General features: G+C 41.7%; 1 protein-coding gene across 1 annotated transcript in view; it reads left to right on the top strand.

The window, feature by feature from the left end:
- map3k5 (mitogen-activated protein kinase kinase kinase 5) overlaps nucleotides 1-24,093 on the top strand; it is a 67,365-nt gene that overhangs the window by 17,055 nt on the left and 26,217 nt on the right. Inside the window, exons 3-8 of the mRNA XM_056428992.1 lie at nucleotides 1,357-1,380; nucleotides 11,434-11,627; nucleotides 14,458-14,626; nucleotides 15,960-16,066; nucleotides 21,407-21,577; nucleotides 22,952-23,064. Of these exons, the coding sequence (XP_056284967.1) occupies nucleotides 1,357-1,380; nucleotides 11,434-11,627; nucleotides 14,458-14,626; nucleotides 15,960-16,066; nucleotides 21,407-21,577; nucleotides 22,952-23,064 (778 nt within the window). The remainder of the gene's footprint in view (nucleotides 1-1,356; nucleotides 1,381-11,433; nucleotides 11,628-14,457; nucleotides 14,627-15,959; nucleotides 16,067-21,406; nucleotides 21,578-22,951; nucleotides 23,065-24,093) is intronic.

Here is a 24,093-nt window from a genome sequence, read left to right as displayed (position 1 = left end):
TTATTTCTACATTTTATGTCGGTCAAATTGCTTCAGGTGGCCGGCCCTAATGCAGACCGGTACATAATGGAAGTTCCTGTGGTCTGCTGTGGTACCCGACCGCCTCACCGGGCAGCCGGCTAGCCGCTCTCCACCCCGCCTGAAGAGAACACTTTTCTCTGGTGGTTTCCTGTAAAACTCTATCATGCTGCTAGATTGTTTCAATGGGTGTCAGGATATATCTTTTAATAGTTTTTTAAATACATCAAGACCGAAAGAGGCCTTTTTCTACACAGTGTACACAGCTGATCATGCTTCTTTCTTAATGAATTTAACTTAACGAAAAACTAACATAATTCACTCATCTGCGTTGGTCCAATGTGTTATTGATAAACAGAGCCCGCACTGTCACTAACTAATGTCTTCTAATAGGGTCTAAAATATGTATGTGAAGGTTATATCCAGGATGTCCAACAGATTCAGCACGAAAACGGGTTCTAAAGATAAAGGTAGAGCCTCCAGATCACAGTGTAAGAGTGAAGAGTCGACAGACTCTACACCGATGCTCTGTGTGCTCCGTGCTGTTTGCAGACCAGCCGGTCTGCGATTACTCCGAGCAGCGTGCATGGAAAAGTAATTACAATATAAGTGTCTGATTAAGTTAGTTGTTCTGTTTTTGAGGTTGTTCCTCTACGGTTTATTTTGGACTTTCACTTATGACAAATTGTGAGCTTTAAGTCTTCTTCACTAAAGCTGAGAGCTTCCGCACATACACAGTGTGGTGGTGACGTCAGTGTCTGTGGCGCTGTGTTCCAAAGCGTAACTACTATGGTGTACATGTGGGTGAATAAGACCCACAAATAATAATTGATACTGATCGGCCGGTCATTGGTCTTTGCCAATCAATTTCCATTGGTAGCCGATTGATCGGTGGACCTTTACTGGCACTATAATCCTAGTTAGTTATAGTTAGTTCATTTAGAATACAAGTTAAAGCCTTCAAGGATTGTTCAAAGACGGTTAAAATACAAACTGTCTTTAAATACAAAAATAGCTCCCTTCCAGAGGCACAGTATTTGACTCTCTGCCAGACATAAGAACTCAGTATGCCTCAAGCGAACTAAAGCGGTTGTTTTTATCGTAAACAAACCCTGAAGGTCTAACGCACACGTAGAATCCTTCCTCGTAAAACATGCAACACTTGCATTGCTTTTTATTGGTGCATGCCGACACTTGGTGCATTAATGGCCACATAATGTGTGTTATAGTGTCACAGCTTTTAACCAGAAACATTCATCAGATATCATCAAGCGGCCAAACTTAAGAAATATTCAATGTTGTGTAAACTTTAAATGTATTTCTCTCTTCTTCTTTCAGGAGATAATTTGCCAGAAGAACACTGTAAGTATGAAAAGCAATCTTTTTTTTCCCCTCGCCTTTCACACACTACTCACACATTGCTCATCACACGTCTTATGTGCTGCAACAAATATGTTTTTTACAACATGCAGGGAGCACACCTTATATTTATCTGCTCGGTGTGATAAAGGTTTTCTCTTCTTTAACCCACTACTGTTTAGAGTAGACGCTGTGATAAATGTTTCACGGAATGTAAAAACACAACATCACTCCCATATTAATGCGTTTCTCTTATGGCAGCTGTTGTATGAGCTATAGTGACTGCATGTGCGTTGATCTTCATAAAATCTTCGAGCATTTATAAAATGTCACTTGCAAAAACTGCAGCGTTCAAATGAGGAACTTTAATTATCGTCTCGTTCCTCATACCATTGACATTTTATTTAGATTTACGTACTGAAATACAAGGTGTGCAGCCTTTTTTAAAATAATGTGTATATAACATCTTTTTACAATAAAATTAGATAAACAGAAAACAACCAGAGAAAGGTTTGCAGCACAGATAACTCTGACTGGACAACGCTGTGGCAGCAACCTGTTAATCACAAGGTAGACACTATAGGAATTGCATGTGGACAAAGACAGGGAGTTGATCATTGAAACAGAGACACTACGAGATAGAGATAAAGACAACAACCCGACAGGGAAAGACTGGCACAATTTATAGGGGGGAAAACACAGGTGTACGGCATGATACAATCAGGGAGACAGGAGTGGCTGAGGGCAGGTGAAGGTAATTAACCAATCAAGGAGACAGAGGAGTGGCTGAGGGCAGGTGAAGGTAATTAACCAATCAAGGAGACAGAGGAGTGGCTGAGGGCAGGTGAAGGTAATTAACCAATCAAGACAGAGTAGACACACAGGAGACATAGAGGAGGCAGGAGAAATGGAACAGGGCGTTACACAAATATGTTTAAAGATACAAATTTACACAATTGGTGTTTATCAAAATAATGATATTTGTTTCCCAAATTGGCCTATTATCAGTATTGGTGCATCGCTTATAATACCATAAACACATGTTTACAATGTTTAAGGTATTAAATCATGCAAGAAGTAGGGTCATTTTCTCATAGACTTCTATACACTCAAACTACTTTTTGAAACCAGAGGATTCGCCCTCTGATGGCCAGTAGAGAGAATGCACGTTTAAGGCACTTACGCGTTGACCAGTGTTGCCAGGTCTGCGGTTTTCCCGCGGAATTGGGCTACTTTTGATGTGTTGCCGCGGGTTGAATTTTTTGTCTGCTGGTTCGGGTAGACCTATTTTGCATGCAAATTACATGAATATCTTGAAATAAAAATCCATATTTTAAATGAAATAATTTATGTATACTTAAATCCTACCAAACTGACTCCAGATCAGCACGTACACACATGGACATGGACTTTAAAAGCAGTGTATATGTTTTGGCACGGGCATATTTTGAGTTCTGATATTGCTTTCGAACTCTATTGAGCCCTCCACGAATACTTCAACCAGCCGCTGCGCACTTATTTGGGCAAATTTCCTTTAAAACTTCAACAAATCAATTGGAGGATTACTTTTTCAAACTTTTGTGTTTGGAGCTACTATAAGCCAGCAGATATTTATTTTAAATGCCAATGGGTATTGGCGCGTTGTACCACTTGTTCAACAAATTTGATTAGTGCAGCTGCTATGTTGGGCTAGATTAATTGTAAGATAAATTCACTAACCTTGGTTATTGAAGATGGAATAATGTTAATCTTGTAATTGGTGCCTGTGATTCACTGCATTTGAAATCTGGTTACTAGTGATTAGGTATGGTACAAGATTGATTACTGCAGATAGTGCATTGTTGGATAGTGCTGAGCAATGTGGGCTGGGATGACTGGAAATGAAGGCCATGTGAGGCACTTGCTCTGAGGCACTTACCAACTTCAGGCTGCCATAGCAGGCTTAGGCTGCCATACCAGTTTTGGATAACTCATAGGCATCATGGGTTTAGATACTCTGCCAAGCTGCCTCGACCATCAACAGCCTGTGGTTAAGGGGGGCTCATTAGTGGTTTTAGATGCCTGTCTGGCACACTTTTAATTAGTCTGCCTTATGCCTCCTTTGTGTTTACTAGCCTGTTATCTCAGGCAGCACTGATGACTTTTGCCTGCCCAGGCCTTTGATGTTTGGACTCCTCATTTGGATGGGCATATTGATACCATCATTGTATATTTCAGAACTCCTCATACAGATAGACCTGTAAATAAATCTTAATCACTTTTTTAACATTAAATATTTAATTCATAGCAGTGTACATAAATCACCTCATATTGCCTTAAGACCTCAAAAAATTTTTCTTATTTGAACACACCCCATTTCACACAAATTTATTTATCACTTCAAATTAGCTAATTCTTGTCTCATCTTTTTTCACATGGTAGTTTCAGTAATTCCCCAAAAAAATACTTAATGGGTGTCAAATATGGGTTTTTATACAGTAATGCCATTTTACTCGGCATCTCCAAGTCAAGGTTCTTTTCCTATTCACCATCTTGGTTACTTCTTGTTACCCAGCCCAACCCGCTTCATCTCCTCCTTCCCTCCACCCACCCTGCCCTTCTTAGACCTGCCCCTCCACCCCACCCAACTGGCCCCATCCTCCTCCATTTCCCCTGGTTGGGTGAGACTGCCCCTATTATCTACCCCTGCTGCCCCATCCACCTGCCTGCCTGATCACCCCCTGCTGCTCCCCCAAGAGGGCATGTCAGATTTTAGTGGAAGGTAAGTATAGACCAAGACAGGTTTTCAAGTTTAATGGTAGGTGGTAGGAAGTGTGAGAATAAGTGATGGGATCTCTTGTTTCAAGGTTTCAGTTTTGTTTGGACCTTGGAAGTTTGACCTGAGACCAGCTTTTAGCATGTTTCATTTAAATTAATGTGTAGAAAGTTATGATTGCCCAACTTCATTATTGTTTCAAGCATTATCATTGTTATTGAGAAAATATGATGAAAAAAAATCAGCTTCTGGGGTTCTAAATAGACTAGAATTTTGAATAAACAACCATTTTATTAATTGAACAAATGAAAAACAACCAGAATATAGCCATGATATATACTAGAATTAGAATAAAAATGTACTAAAATCAAAATTTGATAAACGTATACTAGAATTTTATTTGAATCACACCCATCTCCACCAAAATTTTTCACCATGTGACTTGAAGTAGACCAAATCTAGAGTTAAAGTGTACCTGCCATACCATGTGATGTGTTGGAAGAGGTGTAAAGACAGATATTGGGTTATAGTTACATGTGTTGTACAGAAATGTACTAGTAGGATTATGTAAAAGAATTGTTGAAATACAATTATGTAAAACATGTAAAGGGGTAAAGGAGAGGAGGACTGAATAATAAGATTGCAAACTATTCTAAGACAGACCAGGACATCAGGAGATCAGAAGGCCCCCAAACCACCTGATTGCAAACTATTCAGCACAGACTACAACAATTTACAAACTATTCAAAGACACGGGCTAACAAGCGCCACACTGCTGTAGCCGAAGACAGGGCTTTTTTTTATAGTGTTAACCGAACCAATATCATGTTGCTTAATAGTTATAAGCTGTTTATATATTAATTTATGGGGTATTTTTGCTGCCAGCTTAGGTTTATAAATTCTATTTGTTCAATATTTTAATTGTCTAAGCCATTGCATTGTAAATTTTGCTTTTCCCCAAATTATGTGTCATGATAAAAAATATGTTATTTCAATATCATGTGTGTGTGTCCTCTTCATCTCTCCTAAAAATTGTGTGTTAAATAAGGTTGTTTAATGTATAATTAATATGAGATGGGGCCTCAATAACAGCTAGAAATTAGTGGTGTAAAATTCATGACTAAGCTAGATTTTAGTTAACTTGACATATTATATTACCATATTAATTTTGCCGTCTACATACCCCTTGCGTCGGATCACCAAATACACAGATTAGAACATTAAGAGACTAGCTAAATACTTTTACCGCAAACAACAAATTGTTAAAACAGATTCCAATTGTGTCAAATTAATGAAAAAAAACAAACACACAATTAATAATTCGTTCAATTTTCATGTGTCAACACACTGTAAATATTTCACAGACACCTCACACGCTCCCTGACCCTACAAAGGCACCCTGGAGAATTTGTGGTCCCAAAGTTGTCTCGGGAGAGTGTGCTTCTCTGGATGAAAGAAAAAACAAAACCTAAACTGGAGATGTATATATATAATTCAATGTGAATATCAGGATAAAATAATGTCTATTAAAGTCCTCGATGATATACCGGGGCTGGGCGTTGCCTAATACTTGGTCTCCGTGGCTCTTTTAAACCGCCAGAGCTGGCCCTGAGAGCAACCCTTAACAATGCAGGAGCAAGACTAGCATTGAGCAACAAACACAAAAGACTTGGCATTTGATGCACACACCAACACACATGTCATATTTATTGATGCAACATTTGATGAACAATAGTTTGTTTTGGTAACTGGATTTTAACTTATTTATATGTATAAAGTAGTCTTTTAGATCTTTAAGTTTCTTTAATATTGATATAAAAAGTAAGTATTAAAGTCTTTAACCTCACTCATTATTGATATAAAAGTAGTCTTTTCACCTATGATGCCTCAAGCTCAAAAGTATCCTGCAGCCAACAAGTATACCATTCTCTACAGGCATCCAAATTGGCTTCCTCAGGGCTACGGCAGCCTAGTATTATCCAAGGGGAGCACAGGCTCCTGAACCGTCTCAGAGTAGTAAGCAGCCTGGGAGTCATACTCATACCAACAAATCTAGATGCCCCTTACAAGTACTAGGCAGCCTGGCAGTCAACTTATTGCCACCGATGCCATGATAGGCCCCAGAAACTGGTGGCTACCTATGATCCCTCAGGTGTATTCCAACTGAAAGCAGCCAGGAAGTCAACAAGTTCAACGCCAGCGCCCTCACAGGCATCAACCAAGAACCATTCACAATCACTCAAATCACTAGATATTAGTGAATTATTAAATATACTTAAACTTTAGTGATTATTTTAAAGTTTTTTTAACTACTTACTAATATTAGCAGGTAGAAATGATATTACCACAGCTAAGATTAGCCATGCTAAGATTGAGATAATCCTCTGCTAACAACATTAACACAACATTAGCCGCCCAAACGTACCTTTGAAATTGTTGAATTTTGAAATTAGAATACAAATGCTGCCAATAAACCTGGAGTGGGTTTGGGCGGGCTTGAATGGGTTTGAAGATCAAAAGCGCGAAAGTGGATGCGCCCTCGCTCGCGCTCAATGGGGGTGATTGAGCGATGGATTTTTTGGGTTAGGTTCACCGGGGCGCCTTCCAGGCAGCGGCTGCCTGGAAGGCTCCGGTGAGGGCTCAAAACACCATCGAGCTCTGATATTGGGCTGGTTTTATTGGCCATTGGGCTGGTTTTGGGCTGGTTTTGATTGGCCATTGGGCTGGTTTTGTCACACAGACCTGGCAACCCTGGCGTTGACTTCACTTTCCAGACCCGAAGGCTGCCGGCCGGTAAGGACTCATTCAAAATGAATCCCTCTCAGTCGTCACTTTTAACCCACTAGAAGTGCGCGGCTGTTTCTCTATCTACAGACAATATGCCCTCTGCCCGTATTTTCTCTTTTCTTTTTCTTATGCTGTATTTGGGATGTCTCTGGGCGTCAACAAAGAGCCTCTGGGCCCCTCATGAGGGTGTAACCCCAAGCCAATAACGGCCCGCAGGGCGTGTATCCTGTTCGAGTCCTCAAATACTGCAACTCTGGCACGGCCCTTGGCGTCTGATAGGTGCACGGAACCACAAGGCAGCCTTTAACGTCTGTGTTGTGTTACAGCGCTGTGTGTTTTTATTTGCTTTAGTGTTTCCCCTCTCCTCTCTTGATCCCCAGCAGGGGTGAGACACACAGAAAGGCGGGCGCTTCAGCTGCTTTCATTCAGAACCCGGCAACGCTGCAACTTCCCGACTCGGTTATGCAGAATTGTTGGTGTGTTTATTTGTTCTTTAGAATGTAATTGGAAACTAGTTTGTTTCATTAACAGTTGATTTCATAATTATTTATTTATGTTGGCAGGTTTAAATCATAACATAGTTGTTTCCCCAAAGGGATCTCATCAGACTGCAGTCCAGATTCCAAAGGAATTTAATTTTCAGGGATGTAAAACAGAGAAAAGCAGCAAATCTTCTCATTGAAGAAGTTGTAAGTAACACATAATGGACATATCTGCTTGACAGATATCTTATCTGATTAACATTTTTCTTGATTACTTTTCTGACTTTAGCAATCTACTAATTCAGCTCTAGAACCAACTATAAAGACATCCGGAGTCCACGTTCAGGCCTGAGATGAAAGGCTCAGGCTCTCCTCAATGGCATTTTAGAGAGGAAGGAGGTAGCACTGCGCTGCATGAAACACACGGATCCCTGACACTGACTGGCACCATGTGATGAGCGCTGATTATCACTCACAGAGTGTGAACCCACTGATCTCCCTGAAGTGCTCTCACTGTCTTTGTTCTGTCTGTCTCGCTCTTATTAAGGCACCTCGTTGCCCTTTACTCGGCTGCATGTGCTCTGAGCTTGACCTCTGTGCTGGTGAAAGTGCACTTCAAGTGCAATAACAGCAAAAGGTTTTTTGATTTTTTTAAATATATGTTCAATCCCTTTGAGGGAATTGTAGCAGGTTTTTTTTGCATGTGCAATGATTAACAACAGTTATAACTGATGTAACCAAATCATATTCATACGCGATAGCAAACCTCTTCTGCGGTAACATCAGCACCTGCCTCTTGCAAAGCATGACATTTCAACCGGCTATACTCTCTGAAATTAAACATTTCATTCAAACTTTACATGTAACCCTTACAATTAGAAGCCTCATCTTTTTCTGTCAGCAACCTTTATTTATATACTAGATAATTGGCAGTACCGGCACAGGGAACCATGGAAATGCCAGTCATGCTAACCCTCGCTTCACTTTGTTACTGTGTCAAGGTCTTGAACATTTATTTGACACGTCCAGGCCCAGGGGCCCGTGGTTTCTTAATCTGTCCATGATTATAGTGCAGTAGTCCAGATGACGGTAACACTAGCCAACATGTCTGCGGGGGCTAGCTGCAGTTTAAAGTTCCCCATGAGAGATGAGCAAGACAAAAAGCCGCTAACGTTACTCTCTACTGATATAGTAGCATCTTTGTTCCCGTCGACTTGAACCAAAATGTTTCTAGCTTCTAACCTGTAATCCCGCTTAATAATATTGTATGTAGTCCTTTGCTTTGTTAGTAAGGCTTGGTCACTAACTTAGCCAGTACGCTGGGTATTATACTCTCTAATTTAATTCATTCCATATAATGTTGCTCTTCTGTCTTGCTGAGCTGTGATTGGACGATATCATCTCGTGGGAGTTGTGTTGCTCCCAGTCAGTTGCACAGTTGCCACCTGTTCTGGTGCAATTACATTTAATTTAATTTAAACTAATATATTTAAAATGCAGTTGTACATGTTTTGTTTCTACTGAAACAAAAGCATGTGTTGCTAATTGTATTTAACTACCGTGGCAGTGGAAATCCAGGTAATTCCCCTGTTGATGTATATCCAATTACTGTAATTGCAACCCATTGCTCCGTTAGTGTTGATGTGAATATAAAGACTGACGCTACCCACAGACTTCAAATCTGCAGCTCACAGGTACAAACTCTGGGACCTTCAGGCCTGAGTGGAGGAGACCACGAGCGGTTACTTCCTCAATGAAGTCGTGGTCGGCTCTGTGTGTGTCCCTTCGAAGGTGATTGATTGGGCAATGCAAACCGCCAATCCTCCTGTAACTGGACAGATGGACCATCGGCAAGGCTCACACTCCAGATGACTCACTCTCTGGATAACTGACTCACTCTCAATCACATTCACCAGGTTCCCAATCAGCCAGTGCCGTCGCACGTGTTTCACTCCGGAGATGAGAGACTTGTTACCTGTAAGCGCCTTGCAGCCGCTAGCTTCAAATAACCTGCAGCTCTGAAAAAGGCATCGAGAACACACCTCATGTGATCTCTCTCTCTCTCTCACACACACACACACACACACACACACACACACAGAGGAGCAAATTATCGCGGATTTTCCGCTTTTCAGGATTTAGCAACCAGTCTGGTTACATCTAACAGAAACAGGGGTCACAGTTTTATTTATGAAAGGCATTCACCGCCACTGCAGCTACCGCTGATGTCATACACCGCTAACGCACAAGAGGAAGTAGTTATCTGCGGATGGCTTTCATTGCTTCATTGCCGCACCTTCCTTTCAGTTCCTTCTCTTTCTGTTGGCAGCGAGAGCAGCAGTGTGTTTTCTCAAAGAGGCTGCACGAAGAGCTAAAAACATGACGGAGTATTCAAGCCGTCAGGATGCAGCTGGCTATGCAGCCCAACCGCCTTCAGACGCTCTCACGTTGCGTCTCACCACACATCTGACATTCTGGGAATAGCGCTCCTTGAAAACGCCTCGGCTGCTTCTTGAGGATGTCAAAAGTAGATTTCCTGCCTCTTTCTCTTTCTCTCTCTCTTTTTTTCTCTGTGCTGCAAACACCACATCCACGTGTTGTTTATTCGGCAGTGGAAGGCCACCACAACAGAAGGGTCACAGTCGCTGCTGGAGAATAATGTCATGTCAAAACAAATACAGACATGGAATACAGGAACATCTTCCTCCAGACAAAACACAGATGTCAAGAATTAGAGCTAAGTAAATAAAGAAGAACACTTTTAGTGCTACTGTACAACGGCAGCTAAAACTGAAACAGACATGAAACAAAATTGCTCTTGCACGCCACAGCTGCATTCTTGTGGTTACAAGAAAGCAGCTCCTAACAGGACTGTCGGCACCTGCTGCCTGTGCAGACTGGTTCAGTGACGACCACGCAACACAAACACTATTGTCTGAGGACGGATCAGAGCCCAACGCTCATGTCACCTGAAACCGTCTCAAACAGGGGAAACGGAGCTGACTTCCTCCAGGCAATCTGCTTCCTCCCCGTAAAATGTAATGTTTTTTTCTATACAGTAAAATCTGTCGTTTTTTTAGATGAGGTAATATTGCAATGAAGGTTTGTATTTACTGTAAATGCATGTTGTGCTGCTTATGATGCATTATACTCGAAGTGTGGTTATTGATACATGTATAGAGCTACTTTAAAATAACTGCATGGAGAGACCTATCTTTTATGGCAATATTGCATTGTAATTTGTAAATGTACAGGCTGAAAAAAGCAAAGTAATAGTTTGAATTGAAAGTGTATTCTTGACAAAAACAGATGACAAAAGAGAAGCTCACCACAAGGTCCATTTATTAACTATTCTGGAAATCTTCAATTATATGACAGACGATGGAGTTGCCCAATTGTCATTGAATTGTGCATGATCAAATTTTATTCTTTTTTTTGGCACTTTCTTTTCCATATTGGCCTAAAAGCTAAGAGTGAAATTGGAAATAGAAGTTGACACAACAATCTCTCTCCAAAGTCCATTTACTAGCTGTACTAGACAATTGTATCACAAAAACAACTTCAGCAGATTGACTTCAAGTAGAGAACAGAAGGACAAGAGTGGGCTTTTGAAATGTTCAGACAACATGGACGAGAAGTCAAATTAGTGCTTTAAAAAGTGGAAATGACAAGTTCCATGGTAACGGCAGATCCAGCTGCAAAGGAAGTTGGTGTGATACGGTCAACAATTGCAGAAGAGCTACTAAATGGACCTCGTGGTTAGACCGTCTAGACAACGCAAAAACGGGTGTGGTTTCAACAAACTGTCTATTGAAGATTAAGATGCAGACAATGCAGATACTGTGTGTCATTTTATTCCTTTTGGGTCACATTAAATCTAATCAAGTATTTTGGTTTCTTAAAATAACACACCCACATTTGGCTAAAAAACTGCTAATGCCTCGTTCACACCCAACCCACGATGAAAAAAAGAGTCCTCCGATGCTTAGATATACTAATGGCTAATTCCCAAAACATCTCTCGCATCAACAGACTTGCTCAGCCAACTACACCTTCATCCCGTACATGGTGACGGCCCACAACAAGGTGTACTGCTGTGAGAGCAGCCTGATGAAGGGCCTGACGGAGCTGATGAAGCCCAGCTTTGAGATGCTGCTGGGGCCCATCTGCATGCCACTGGTCGACCGCTTCATCCAGGTGCTCAAAGTGTCCCAGGCAAACTCCCAGTAAGTACACTGCAGGGCTGACGGCGGTCGGACTGGGTTGAAGATGACACTGTTTGTGAATGATAACTATCATCCCTCTATCAACATGCTGTTGATGCGATCCTTCATCATCACCAAAAGATGCTCCATGAACAAGGATGCAAACAACATTAATTGCCTGTTTTTGAAGTTGTTACTGCTCTACAAAGGCAAACACCAATTACTACACAAGCTGAGTGTTAAAAGCTAACTTGAAACTATTGTAAAAGCTTGAAATGCCTTAATTGTATGCATGTCTAGGCTGACTACAAAGACCTAACAATGCATAATGCCTTTGGATAATCTTCAGTGGAAAACGCAGTAGGCTATCTATCTAAAAACAAAATGTAGGCCTACATGTATCTCTGCTTTTCCAATCGTAATATTTACAGTAACATATTAAAATCAATAATGATTAAATCCACAATGTAATACCCTGAAATATGTGATTTAAAGGTTAGTTGGTTGCGCCAAATCACATAAATTCCAAAAGCCAAGAAGGTATATGTGGCAGCCGTCTCCAATCTGGCCTCGGCTGCTGGTGATTGGCAATCAGTCAGCAGGCGAGGCCGCCCTCATAAAAGCTCCCAGTTGAGAGTGGAGCAGGGGGAGTGAGCAGAGGCGCAGGTTTGCTGAGTGTTGTGTGCCGACAATTAAACATGACTTCCAACAGAACCTTGTCGTGGTCTGAGAATCCTTGGTGCTGGTGGGGGAAACCCACGGGTAACGGCCCGGAAGCTGTTACAGTGGGCTCCATCCCTTCCAGGCGCTGGGTTCCACTGTAACAGCTTCCTTGCCGTTACCCGTGGGTTTCCCCCACCAGCACCAAGGATTCTCAGACCACGACAAGGTTCCGTTGGAAGACATGTTTAATTGTTGGCACTCAGCAGACTGCAAACCTGCGCCTCTGCTCACTCCCCCTGCTCCCCTCTCAACTGGGAGCTTTTATGAGGGCGGCCTCGGCTGCTGACTGATTGCCAATCACCAGCAGCCGAGGCCAGATTGGAGACAGCTGCCACAGTAGTTAGCATTAATGCTAGTCTGCTGAGCTAGTGCTTGTTGCCCATTATGATTGAGCTAATGTCTCAGATAGCAATGTGGAATAATGAATTGTGTTGGTTCACGATGATATGTTGGTTATGGTGGTTACTGATCAGTCAGGGAAAAATCTATCAGAAATGTAGCTAAGTGTAGCTAGCTATATCTCACCTGCTAAAGCTAAATTAGCTTTTCTGTTTATATGTTCTGTGTCTTAATTTTACATACAGTTTTTGTTATATATTTCTTTACCATAATAATTGTCTGATTTAATTCACATTTGACCAAATATAGCCTACAGTGGTTACTGCATTTTGGCTTTGAAGGGCTGAAAATAATTAAAAGGTTATTTGCCTGCGATCCTGAAAATGGTTATTGACCATTATTTGTCATGTAGCCGACTGGTGAAGGGAACACTTTCACATTTAGAGCAAAGCAATGTGTTTGACGATGTGAAAGCAAAAAATATTGTTGGTACTATTTTAAGCTGTCAGTGTACAAGAAGTTCTTCTGAAGTCAACCTACAGACGTAGGGGCCACATGAGGTAAATGGTAAAACAATGTTTAATTGATTTTATTGTAAATACAAGCTGAGGTATCTCAGCTTTTTAAGGTTTCAATCGCTTTGTAATTTACATGACTGATGAGGCAGAGTTCATGTTTGAGGAACACTGTGACTGTTTCTCTTTTCATTTCTTATCCCACTCTTACTATTTATACTTGCAGTAGTGTAATTATTTCCATGTAGTGCATCCCTCAACCTTAACTTGCGTGGTAGTGATCTACTATTATTTAACTTGTCACACCTCCATAGTCGCTGGGGTAATATGTTCCTGCCGACAGGCGATGCAGCAGCAGTCAGCTCTCGCTCAGCTCCAGGAGTAGGGACTTTGAAACTTGCACTTTGATAAAGCTTCTGTCTCCTGGATCCCAGCATGAAGTTATAACTATTGAGCCAAGCAGAGCGTTTTCAGCTCAGCAATCACAGGTATCGGAGTAAAATGCCATCTGTACATTATGTGAAGGAGACTATTATTTATAATAAACTATCAAGTATAGATTTACTTTAGTCTGTTACGGCACTGAGACCTGTGCTACCTTTACATGTATGTACTGTTTGCGGTATAGTAATAAAATATGATGTATTGTGATAAAAGTCATGTGGAGTCGTCAATGAAGATCCAACAAATGGCCCATAGAAAAGCTGCATTATGTGCTTTAACTTTACAAACTAAAAGGGTGTCTATTCATCAATTGCTGTGACTAAAGTATGAAAGAGCAAATGAGGAGAGGGTATCCAGTTGTGTGTTTGTCAATAACGCTGTGTTTCCTTAATTGTCTTAACTAAAGGATTACCTCAATAAAATCCAGTGAAACTAATTTCAAGGGTTATGAGGCCCCCACCTCGGGCAGTCACAATAATGATCTATGAAACAATAAATGTATGACATTTAGTTGATAGTTTTACTTACAAATTACTAAAAATTGGAAATATTTCCACACATTTATGAAATAATTCCTCTGAAAAACTCATTCAAGATGAGTGGAAAGTAGCTCCTCTCAGAGCGATCTGAAATTAATTAAAAAACTAAATCATGTTGGAAATGCCCCTCAGGGAGATATAAACTACCAAAAACCATTTGTTTAGTATGGTTTTCAGAAGCAACATTCAAAATTGAACTATCTTTAAATAATGGAAACTGTGTTTAGATGTATCTCCTTAATCATACATTCATAAACTCCGCTCTCTTATGTGTATCTTCTCGTCTCACAGCCAATATTTCCGAGAGACGATCCTGAATGAGATCCGTAAGGCCCGGGAGCTGTACACCGGCATGGAGCTGGCTGCCGAGCTGAACCGCATCCAGCAGCGGCTGGACAACGTGGAGTGCCTTTCGGTCGACATCGTCATCAACCTGCTGTTGACGTACCGGGACATCCAGGTACACCTGCGCTGTGTAAACATCAGCACGTTGTTGTTGTTGTTGTGTGTCAAATCAAGCCTGCTGCCTGAGGGTGATTTAAGACAGTCGCTAGTTCTTGCTTCCTGTTGTTTTTCAGAAGAGAATAAGCCGATTGGGAGTGAATTTTATTCATTTCACTATTTCCCAGATTCGATTGACATTAAAAGCAAAGCGTCCTCTTCTTGTTCTGTGCCATAAAGCAACCTGCCTTTGTCCTGCAGGATCATCTCTTAGTTTTCCTGCCACCATGGCTCCATAGAGGATCATAGATGTGTCTTTACTTCAGAGGGATCTTATAATTAAAAGTTCAAAGTTCAAACCCCCACAAAAGTAATAAACATGCAAATGTACACAACATTAGGACACAGTTAATCATAAGTCTGAATTTAATAAAGGTCCACGATTAACGATAACTAGTTAACTGGCTTTTAAAATGTTGCAGATAATTGTGAAAAATAAAATAATTGCTGATTAAACCATTTTGAATCTTTAGCAGACTTTCGGAGGCTAACAATAACATCTCAAATGTCAACATATTATGTTTACATGCAAAGTATTGCTCAATGACAACCTGCATTAAAAAAAATCACTGGACCAATCAGGATGCACCTCATCACCAGGTTAAAACCTTGCTGCCATAACCGTGTTTTTGCACCCTGAGAACACAACTCTTTAGAGAAGGCCATGTGAAAACCTCCAGCACAACATCCCAGAAAGTTCCCAGGATGCACTATGATGGTATCAGACATCCATCTCACCACTGGTGCGCCTCTAAAGTGCAAACAAATTGCCATCTGAGTACAGATGACCTGTGGCTGCTACTCATGTCCCTGACCTTGGCAGAAGAAGCCACCGTAGGGACTGTACGAGTTAGACAGAGGTGACTGCCTCAGCATCAATCCGTCAACGTCATCCCCTTTTACGAGTTCTGCTTCCTCAAACGGGGTTCATCGCAGACTCCAGGCGGAGCGTCTGGTCTGCTCGTCTTAAATCTGCTCTTCTTAAATCTGCCGCCCTTTCCGCTCTTTCGTCTCCGCATTGCAAAGGTACTCACCGTGCAGATCCTCCCACTCGCCATAGGCAGCGCTCATCCTCATGAATTATTCATTCGAACAACAAGCATTGAGGACGTGCTGAGTCATTCAACATGCTTTGGGTACAGGGACTATGTCGGCAAGTATAACCAAAATATGATTAAGGGGGCCTCTCAATTATTAAAGTGCTTTTGAGGACATTGGTGGAAGGATACTTGGACAACCGTCCCACAATGCTTTGCAATCAGTCACCGGTGTGTTCCTCGCTTATCGTGCAGGATTATGAGTCCGTCGTGAAGCTGGTGGAGACTCTGGAGAAGCTGCCGACCTTTGACCCCATGGCCCAGCCACATGTGAAGTTCCACTACGCCTTTGCACTGAATCGGTAAGACACATCTGGTGACGCTTAACCAGCTACCGGCCTGCACATGGAGACGTGTGCAGGCTGCACACACTCAGTACGTACAGCTTGTTATGTCTTTATTTATTTAAAGTGGAGGTTTTGATGTTGAGCAATGGAGTGTGACGTATTGACAATAAAGCTAAAAAAATATAATTTTTTTATGAACACATTTCAGCGAGCGTCGTCTCTAGGACATCTCTATGCTCTTGTCCAATTCTTCAAAGTGATTTTTAAGCGTTGGCACAGCATAGTTACTTTAGTATTCTTCGATATTGCATATGTATTTATTCACATGTTCATTACCAGAACTACACATGTTTTAAGCTTAAAGCCTTTGATTGCTTTGGCTTTGTGTGTTATATGTTGACCAGAGTGGCCAAGCTGCTGCTAACAAGGGTCCTTGTCGGAGTAAATTAAGTTAAATCGACGTGAAATTAATCATATTAAATTGTTGAAGTCGAATGGAAAATGCTTTCTGCTCGGTCAGTTGAAATTGCACAGACACACCTTTTTAAATCAAAGGTCGGTACACAGTTTGGAACCTCTGTTCTAAATTGACATTATTTTATTGGGATGGCGGTGAAAACATTTACCTGGAGCCTCGCTGTAGATTACAGTTCTTTTGAAAGAAAGTCGAAATAGGTAATAATCAAAATCGTGTGGTCTGACTTTTAAAACAATGGGCCATGAAACTTGTCGTCCCATTGGTCAGCGGTCCTACCAGAAAGACAACGATGCTCTCTGAGATGTTAGAACACTCAGTGGAGGAAACTCCGTCTTCATCTCCGCCCTTTCCTGTTATTTCCAAGAATCAAGACTTACATATACATTTATCAACCAAAACAGTTTGTCTTGGCTTTATCTGTTTTTTAAATAACATTTCTTTAAACTCCAGTTACATTTTTGAAAAAGCAGCATAGATTATTCATGTGCTGCCACTCTGCTCAGGAAAGAAGACAGATGTACGACACAGAGAGCTCTTGACTGCCTGCTTCTCACCAGCTGCCTTTCTTGTAAACTTCCTGCGGTTTTCGCGGTGCGACGGCCTCAAACGGCAATAAAGCATGCTGCTCTTAAATTTGGCAGCAATTGGAGAATATTTCTGGAGGTTGCCAAGATGCCCGTGTGTTTTTGCTGCATATTGCCAGGATGTGATATTATATTTACGAGCTGCGGGCAGCAAGGCTGAGACATGCTGTCAGACAGATTGATTTGATAAGTGCTAATGACAGAAGACACTCCCTTCAGTTTAGTGGAGACAAACCTCTGTGGGAGGTCTCTGTGGCGTCAGCTATATGGAGCTTACTAGTGATTTTTAACAATATTAATTTTGTCCAACTCTGATTTGATTAGATTGATGTTTTTTTCATGCACGTTCAAATATATTTTTAATTAGCACTAGTAAATCTAAATGAATGCATCATATTGTTTGGAATCCACAAAAATACATATTTGGATCTAAGAAGGTAACACGACAATATACCTATGGATTATCTTGAATAATTTATATGAGCATCATATCATTATACCATAGTAACTCATATATATCTTTAACACTTTTTCATCAGTGGGATGAAGTATGTAACTCCCCAATCTAGACAAATTTGATATTCCCATTTGGTTAAATTGTTCAGGTTTTCTATACATTTTCCAGAAAACATATAATGCACTTATTTATATTACTGTGGAAGAATACATTTAAATATTGTAAGCTACCTCTGACCCTCCTAGATGCCCTAATAATAACCTCCATAGTAAAAAGATGTGAGATTTTCATACATGTTGCCCTCTCCTAGTGGACAGTTTAGTGTTCCCCAACAGAAGCTGCCTTTTCCATCTTCATAAAGGATGTGTAATGTTGGACATTTAAGCGGTGAAATAACTATATTGAAGATCTGATATGAAAAGACTGATATCACACAGTAGTCTTCAAAAAGAGGCCTCTGTCATAAGTTAATGGTGTGTTGTTAGAGACTGCACAATGGAGCGATTCTTCTCTTTTGAATCACGAACCAGAAATATATGTTCCGCTTTTATAAATCATTAGTTCTCAGTTCCGAGCCGGTGCAGCACAGCGAGCCCTGAGATGATCAACAATCTGCCGTGATGAACGCACGGCAAACGGTCTGAAGTCGAGGCTCGGCCTCCAGACGGATCTCTCAGGTTGAAGAGTGTGTCGACTAATTGGCTTCAGCCTCTTGTCGGCGGCAGGGTGGCGGCCGGCTGGTGAGAGACACGCTGCCGGGCTCCTGACGAGAGCACAGGAAGAATCTCCTCCATCCAAATACCAGTCAGCACTCTGGAGAGAAGAAAGAGAAATAGCTCGACGCATTAGGGTGTGTGTGTGTGGGGGGGGGGGGTCTCGTCTCCCTGAGCGCTCGCCCCTCCAGACGGTCTCCATGGTAATAGCTGTCAGCTCGTATGTTTTATTTAACTTTCACGCTCTCTAAAGGAGCTACGATGTGTTTACATCACACGTTGTGTCTTTTTTTGTGTGAGACTGGTCCCCCCAGCACCACGCGTCTCTTTCTGAAGTCTGTGTTTTGACACGTTCATTAGCTCGAGAACAAAGCCTTGTCCAAATTTCATCCCTCGAGGATAAAACATTGCCCTCGTGTAATAGAGATTGTGAAGCGCTTTGCAGCTTAAATTAACATAATGATGAGGATGTTCCTGAAGATATAGGGGACCTCGGTTGGTATTAATACCCTATATGTTATATAATACAACAGGTATGAAGAGGAGCATGTACAAATGTGATAATAATCTTAAGTGATGGTATTACCCGAACCGATTAATATACCACAGCCATTAAGGATTGATGTATGGCGCCGATTACCGAGGGCACACTTTGCAGCTCTTGTCTGATTCTCGGCTCCGTCTCTTTGCTGCGGTGCTCCTGTGATTTAAAAGAGCATGTCCAGTAATGTGACATGTTGCTTACAGTCTAGTTGGTTTAGTTGTATTAGTTCAGGCTTGAGTTATGACACAGACACGGACTCCTCAGACATTGTGGTCCTCTGCCTCCCAGGCTGCCCGAACAAACAAGCGCAAGTCACGTATTCAAACCCCCGTTTTGCTCGGTTCAGCGATGTCTGGATCTCCTGGTGGCTCGGGGTCTGCTCAGAGTTCTGGTTGGAGCTGTGTCCACATTTAGTTGCGTTTTTTTGGTTTTATTACTAGATCCCTTGTGATATTCCCTGTCTTGTATTTGATGCTTTCTTTCATTCCTTAGAGTCAAGTTAAAGTGTGGAACATTAGAAACACATCTGAGTCTGTAACGCGAGTTAACGGACCAAAAAACAGCGTCTGAAACGACCGTCAAGTTGAATCAGTGTCAACCAAACTGAACATTATAGCCTTCATTATGGTAGATTTATAGCAGGGCTCTTGTACTAAACTTAGTCAGCTCTACCTCATAAACTGATAGACAGCTACTTCCCGTCGACAGTCAGGCTCATGACCAGAGCCCGAGTCCCCCACTGACCCACATGAACAGATTTATTTGATTTATTTTATCTTATGCCATTGTAAATTTAATGTTTGAATTCTTGCACTCGGTTGACTGTTTTGTTTGTCTGTCTAATGTACACACCAGCCGCCAAGTCAAATTCTCCGTGTGTCTTAGACACATAGAAAATAAATGTTTGTGATTATCTGATTACATGCGTGAGTTAGAACATTTATTTATTGAAAATTGTAAGAGAAAATATTAAATTGTAAATCAATCAACTGTAATAATAACAATGAATTTGATGTATTAGGTTTTTGTATTGCCCTCATAGTGCTCATACGAGACTCCCAGCGCTGTTTCATTTAGTTCTAAACCAGCAGCAACATTAATCACATCTTTTCTGCACACTGAGTGATCAGAACAGGAAATATAAAAGCTCTCATGGAAACAAAACATTCATGTAATTCAGTCAAATTAGAACTCAAGAGCGTGCAGTTCATGTCCCTTTATTTTGAAATGTGTTTCTCATTATAGAGCCTCCATTATTTCCCTCCAGGTTTGTGATGACAGAACCATCCGCACCTGGAGGCTCGCAGTATGAAATGCAAGTGGAGTTTCTGTAAATGAAAACCCCAATAACCTCTGTAGTCCGGCTCTGGGGGGCCTCCTCTGAACCAGGAATCACTTCCCCACAATAATGGATGTGCAACTGTTCTCTAAAGCTACAAACACACACATACTCTCTCTTCGCATCCCTCTCACACACACACACACACACACACACACACACACACACACACACACACACCCTTCTGCTTCTGTTGCTAATTTTGATTTAATTTGATTGTTCAAACCAGTAATTATTGTAGGCGACCAAAGCGTACTGTGTGATACTTATTGTATTATGTATCACATAGTTTTATTATGCCATCATGCAGCATTTCAATGCTTTGGGCTTTGCAACTAAATTAACACTTTTTAGGTCAGGGCTGAAGACCATAAGTTAGAAAATGAAACAACTCTGGGGGTGTGGCCTACAGACCTCCTGTAGCCCAATCCTCATCTCTACTTGAGGCTCGAGGCTACATTATTAGCCCCCTGATCCTGCTGCAGGCAGCTGCATTGTGGGTAATGTAGGAGCCAGGTTTCGACGAGCAAGAATAAAAAGACGATATCTCTGGTTCTGTTGCATCGACTTGGATCCTTTGTGACAGCAGCAGTGTTCCAGGAGTGAAATGCTATATCAGTGGAGTAACTCTTTTTAAGGTGTCCTGTCCCCGAATGCAGGTGTCAGGAAGAAGAATTATTGAATGCAGAACACTAACGCTACATTTCGATCATGAGCGAATTTGGCCAAATAGGGATGTAGCGTATGAAGTTCTCTGACATTGCTCTCTTGTTTTATGTCTCCAGTTGTTGCTAAATGAGGGAAGGCGTGTCACCTGTTACTCCCTTCATGATTTGTGTGCTTACGTGTCCTTACCCAAAATAGAAAGCAGTGGAAAGGAGTGTTGAATGGAATGTGACCTGTCGAAACCAGCCGTTTGAAATGCAATGAATGATCCAGGAAATATGCCAATTCTTCTGGAGTAAATGCAGCTAATGTCGCCTTTTTTAAGTGTAATCTATGATTTATAAGTGAACTTTGAAGATTGAAGGACTTGCAAGAGACCGTAAAGCAAAAGAATGTATTTAATTGATTTGAGGTTAAGATGTCCTGACATCCGAGTGTCCCACATGCTCGAGTAGAGATTCTCTCCATGTGTGTTGCTGCGTTGCTGCGTTGCTGCGTTGCTGCATTGCTGCGTTGCTGCACGCTCCGTTGACATCCCTCCTGACTTTGCATGCCGTGTATTTTGTGAGCGTAGGAGGAACCTGCCGGGCGACAGGCAGAAGGCTCTGGACATAATGCTGCCGCTGGTGGAGGACGAGGAGCAGGTGGCCTCGGACATCTACTGCCTGGTGGGGCGGATCTACAAGGACATGTTCCTGGAGTCTCACTTCACTGACACGGCGAGCCGAGACAGCGGCACACACTGGTGAGAGAGGATGTCGGAATGCCGGGTATCACGTATGCATATTGCCTCGAAGAAATGTTTTCAAGGGCAAGATGCAAGATGGATGTCTCACTGGATCGTGGCGGGATTAAGAGTTTGCCGTGAATAGAAGACTTTCATAGCCGTGTCCATAGATGTTAAAGCCTTTAAGTCAGAGGACACAAAGATGGAAAAAGAGGATTTAGAGTCATATCGTGATGTTAAAAGGTCTTTCCTCGTGATTTGGTAACATCTCCGTGGCTCTTACGGCCAATCAAGCCTCATTTGGAAGATCTTGTTTCTGGATTAAATAGCACGGGTGCAATGTTTCCCTTTTTTTAATCGGCTTAATCCCTTTTCAGTGAAAGTGGATGCTCATTTAAAGGTTGAGGGTTTTCATTACTAATCCACCACTCCTCACGACTGACACCAGTGCAGTCAAAACACACATTGAATGGATGATCTTGAATTGCATGATTGAATCCCTTAAATAAAGTAAAGATATATGAATTCAAACATGAGGAAGCCCAGAGATCTTCACAATGGGTTTTTTCAAGTCAAGTAGGGGATGAGTTCTATGCGATCAGGGAATTAATTGTTTCTATCATTTAAATGAATGCTCATATTTATGTATATATATATATATATATAAAAATGTCAGTTCATACATTTACTGTCTGTATAATAGTCCTTCCAGGCGCTAATGTACAGTTTTTTGGGGAGTCATTTTAAGATCTGAACCTGGTTCAGAGCTCCAGGTGATGAAGGATGATGATCACAGCTCGAGTGCTCTGCCAAAAAAAACAAGAAGCAGCCTGCAGGATGTGCTCGATGCTAATGAGTCAGCAGAGAGATGCATGTGGAGGGTTTCCAGCACCTTGTTGAATCTGGGAAGGCTGTTCTGAGAGAAATCAAGGTGTTACTTGGTACTATCTTGTTTGTAATCTCCCGTGAGTACGTCAGTCATTTGAGTCCATGGTATACGATGGAAGTTGACTTAATAACAGAGCAATGCTGACAACCGAAGGCTACTGGTTGCCTTTATCTGGGAATCGCTCTTCAATTGAATAAGCTGCGTTATCGAGCTCCCATCTGGCTATTATTTTTTGCAGTTCCATGTCACAATTTGGCAGAGGCTCCTAATAACATTCACACCCCTTCCCTCAGCCCAACAGATTGCTCATTAAATAAATGAGAATTTCTAGGGTACTCACAGTGGCGGTTTGCAGGTCTGTGGTCCCAACCCAATATGGTTGTAATTGCTGTTGTAAGTTGAAGTGTCTCAGGAAGCCATCCTTTATCTCAGACATGCTTTGGGGCGTGGAATAACACGTGTATTACTATTTATTGAAGTCATTAGTTTTATTCTGCTTTCAGGTTTAAAAAGGGCTTCGAGTCAGAGCCGACACTACACTCTGGGATCAACTACGCCGTTCTGCTCCTGGCGGCCGGCCACCAGTTTGAAACGTCTTTCGAACTTCGCAAAGTGGGTGAGTGGACGCAGCGTTGGATATCTGTCTTTGATCTGCAACCAGTCGGATCTGTCCAAAAAGGTCGAAAATTAGCTCAGGAAATATGATTCCTGTCCCTATAAGGAAATCTCTTGTGAATATTTCTATCCAGACACAAAATGTATTCATCATCACTCTACTGTTACTGTCCTATTATAGTTTATAAACTTAGAGTTTTTGTTTTAAGGATGGTAACATTTGGTCTCGAAGGGGGAAGTATGCGTCTCTTAAGTGGCTACGAGTTCCACGATGTTCATATTATATCATTATGATACGTTGGCTACGACAGCGTGCCGGCAGAGGCAGCATCGCACAGCTTGGCTCAGCTTGGCTCAAGATCCAGTGTACTATAAAGAATATTGATTATTCCGACTTTGATTAAGAAAATCAGATCATATGTTAAATGACTTTCTCCCTGTTAAGCCCTTGTTCCCAATCCTTTGGGTCTGCTCTGGAATCTGAGACTCAGAGGAGCTCAGGAATGTGGGAAACGGAGCAAGCAGTCCTGGGAATCAGCCTGCAGCTCCCTAAATTAGCCCCACCCTGAGTCCCTCTGGACCCGTGCTTTCCCCCTAGACTAATCCCTCCGACCCCCCACCTGCCTCTCCAAATGGCTGGTTACTGCAGCAGGAAGTGCAGAGCAGCAGAAGCTGAAACCATTATCACAATTATAAATAAACATAAACAGTAAACAGTATTGCAGTCTCTCCTCGGCTGTTATTCAAAGACTCAAGGTCCAGATGGTACAACACATTATAAAGAATAAAATCCATGCAAAATCACAAGTAAAATACATATACCTGCGGAAGGCTTATAAATAGACAGGATGTCTCTACAGCTGGTAGCGTATAGAACAGGTTCAGGTTACTGTATTTATCCCAGTAAGTAGAATTGTTTCGCAATGAGGCATTCACCTCGACACACATTACAATCAACACAGACAACACGACAGACATGTTGATAAAAGTACACAGAGCCACAAATCCCTGTTATTATTCTAATTTGTTC

The sequence above is a fragment of the Pseudoliparis swirei genome, chromosome 12 (assembly GCF_029220125.1).
Source record: "Pseudoliparis swirei isolate HS2019 ecotype Mariana Trench chromosome 12, NWPU_hadal_v1, whole genome shotgun sequence".
Classification (NCBI taxonomy): domain Eukaryota; kingdom Metazoa; phylum Chordata; class Actinopteri; order Perciformes; family Liparidae; genus Pseudoliparis; species Pseudoliparis swirei.
The sequence above is the reverse complement of the archived record's forward strand: the minus strand, read 5'-3'. Positions and strand labels throughout refer to the sequence as shown.